General features: G+C 50.6%; 1 protein-coding gene across 1 annotated transcript; it reads right to left on the reverse strand.

The window, feature by feature from the left end:
- Positions 1–508: 508 nt before the first annotated feature.
- Positions 509–1,834, reverse strand: LOC103599100 (olfactory receptor 1L4-like). Its single transcript, XM_008583192.1, is given in 3 exon segments — positions 509–737; positions 1,111–1,493; positions 1,496–1,834. Coding segments are annotated over 3 exon segments (951 nt in total).
- Positions 1,835–2,148: the final 314 nt, after the last annotated feature.

Genomic DNA, 2,148 nt, shown 5'->3' on the forward strand with positions numbered 1-2,148 from the left:
GCTGTTTTTTTTTTAATTTTTTAAAAAATTTTTAACCCCGCCCCCCTTAATTTTTTAAAAAAAAAAAAACACATTTTTTTTTTTTTTTTTTTTTTTTGTCTTTTTCTGTGTCCGGCAACGGATCGCAACCCTCAGTGTTGCCCCCGCACCGGACCGGGGACCGGCAACGGGACCGCAACCCTCGGCGTTGCTCCCGCGCCTCGCTCAGCCAGTGAGCGGGAACCGGTCTGTATGTGGGATCCGAACCCTCGGGCGGGAGCGCCGCCGCGCTTCCCAAGCGGTGCACTATCCAGTGCGCCACCGGGCCGGCCCTGCAAGACACATTCTTATAGAAAGGTGTTGACAATCTCCTGTCTTCTAACTAGACTGTAAGTACTTTTGAGGACAGAAGCTATAATTTATTTTGCCTTTCTTACAGAATTAAGCAGAGTGCTTTCACATAGTAGGTGCTTAATATATAGTTGTTGATTTGATAATTAAACTGGAAGAGGTAGCAAGTATGCACATTCTATTCTGTTCTCCCAGTCAGCTTTCTCAAGGCCTGTTTCATGTCCTTGTTCCTAAGGCTATAGATGAAAGGGTTTAGCATGGGGATCACCACGGTATAAATGACAGTGACCACACGGTCCTTTGTCACTGAGTAGGTGGATGAGGGGCGAATGTACACAGATATTATGGTCCCATAGAATAGCACCACAACCGTGAGGTGAGACCCACAGGTGGAGAAGACCTTGTACCTGCCTCCCCCTGAAGGGACCCTCAGAACGGCCCGGGTGATGTGGACGTAAGAGACAATAATGAAAATAAAGGGACTCATGATCACAAAGGAGCCCTCTGTGAAGGCCAAAAGCTCATTGACAGAGGTGTCGGAGCAGGAGAGCGTTAGCAGTGGCTGGACGTCACAGAAGAAGTGGTGGATGACGTTGGGCCCACAGAAGGAGAGGCGAGCCATGAGAATCGTGTGGGTGAGTGAGTGGAGGTGGGACACTGCCCAGGATGCCACCACCAGCAGGAGACAGTGCCGAGGGGCGAATGTACACTGAGATGGCAGTCCCGTAGTATAGTGCCACTACTGTGAGGTGGGATCCACAGGTGGAGAAGACCTTGTACCTGCCTCCCCCTGAAGGGACCCTCAGAACGGCCCGGGTGATGTGGACGTAAGAGACAATAATGAAAATAAAGGGACTCATGATCACAAAGGAGCCCTCTGTGAAGGCCAAAAGCTCATTGACAGAGGTGTCGGAGCAGGAGAGCGTTAGCAGTGGCTGGACGTCACAGAAGAAGTGGTGGATGACGTTGGGCCCACAGAAGGAGAGGCGAGCCATGAGAATCGTGTGGGTGAGTGAGTGGAGGTGGGACACTGCCCAGGATGCCACCACCAGCAGGAGACAGCGCCTGGGGCTCATGGCCGTGTTGTAACGCAGTGGGTTACAGATGGCCACGTAGCGGTCAATGGCCATGGCCGCCAGGAGGAAGCTGTCAGTGATCCCAAAGCCCACAAAGAAATACATGCACAGGCCACAAAGAAATACATCTGTGTGAGGCACTGGGCAAAGGCGACCTTCTTGCTCTTGCTCAACATGTTTGCCAACATCCGTGGCACAATGACATTTGTAAAGCAGATGTCCACCAGGGACAGGTTGGAGAGGAAGAAGTACATGGGTGTGTGGAGGTGGGCATCCCCCCGTATGGCTGCAATGATGACAGAGTTGCCAACCACATTGACCAGGTACATGGCCAGGAAGCTGGCAAAGAGCCACACCTGCTGTTTGGGGTCAGTGGTCAGGCCCAGAAGGAGGAATTCAGTGATGTGACTCTGGTTTTCCTTTGGCATTGCTGTGCTGCAGGCAGAAAATAGGAAGGAGTGTTAGGAGTGTGTCCTGGCTTGGAGATTCCAGTTGTTATAACTTCCTGTGAGTGGCAGGACAGTTAACAGGAGCATGGATTTTGATGTCCCACAGGTGTGGCTTTTCATTCTGGCCATCACTGATTTGCACTGTAAGCATGAAGTTTGCCTCCTATGTGTTCATTTCCTTCATCTGTAAAAACAGAAATCATGCAATCACCTCCTCAGACTCTTCTGTTTTGGCCAGGATTTCTCTTTTTGGCTTCCCAACTAGGGATATCAGGATATGTTAACTTCTCCCT

Source organism: Galeopterus variegatus, unplaced genomic scaffold, assembly GCF_000696425.1.
Source record: "Galeopterus variegatus unplaced genomic scaffold, G_variegatus-3.0.2 Scaffold2849, whole genome shotgun sequence".
Taxonomy (NCBI): domain Eukaryota; kingdom Metazoa; phylum Chordata; class Mammalia; order Dermoptera; family Cynocephalidae; genus Galeopterus; species Galeopterus variegatus.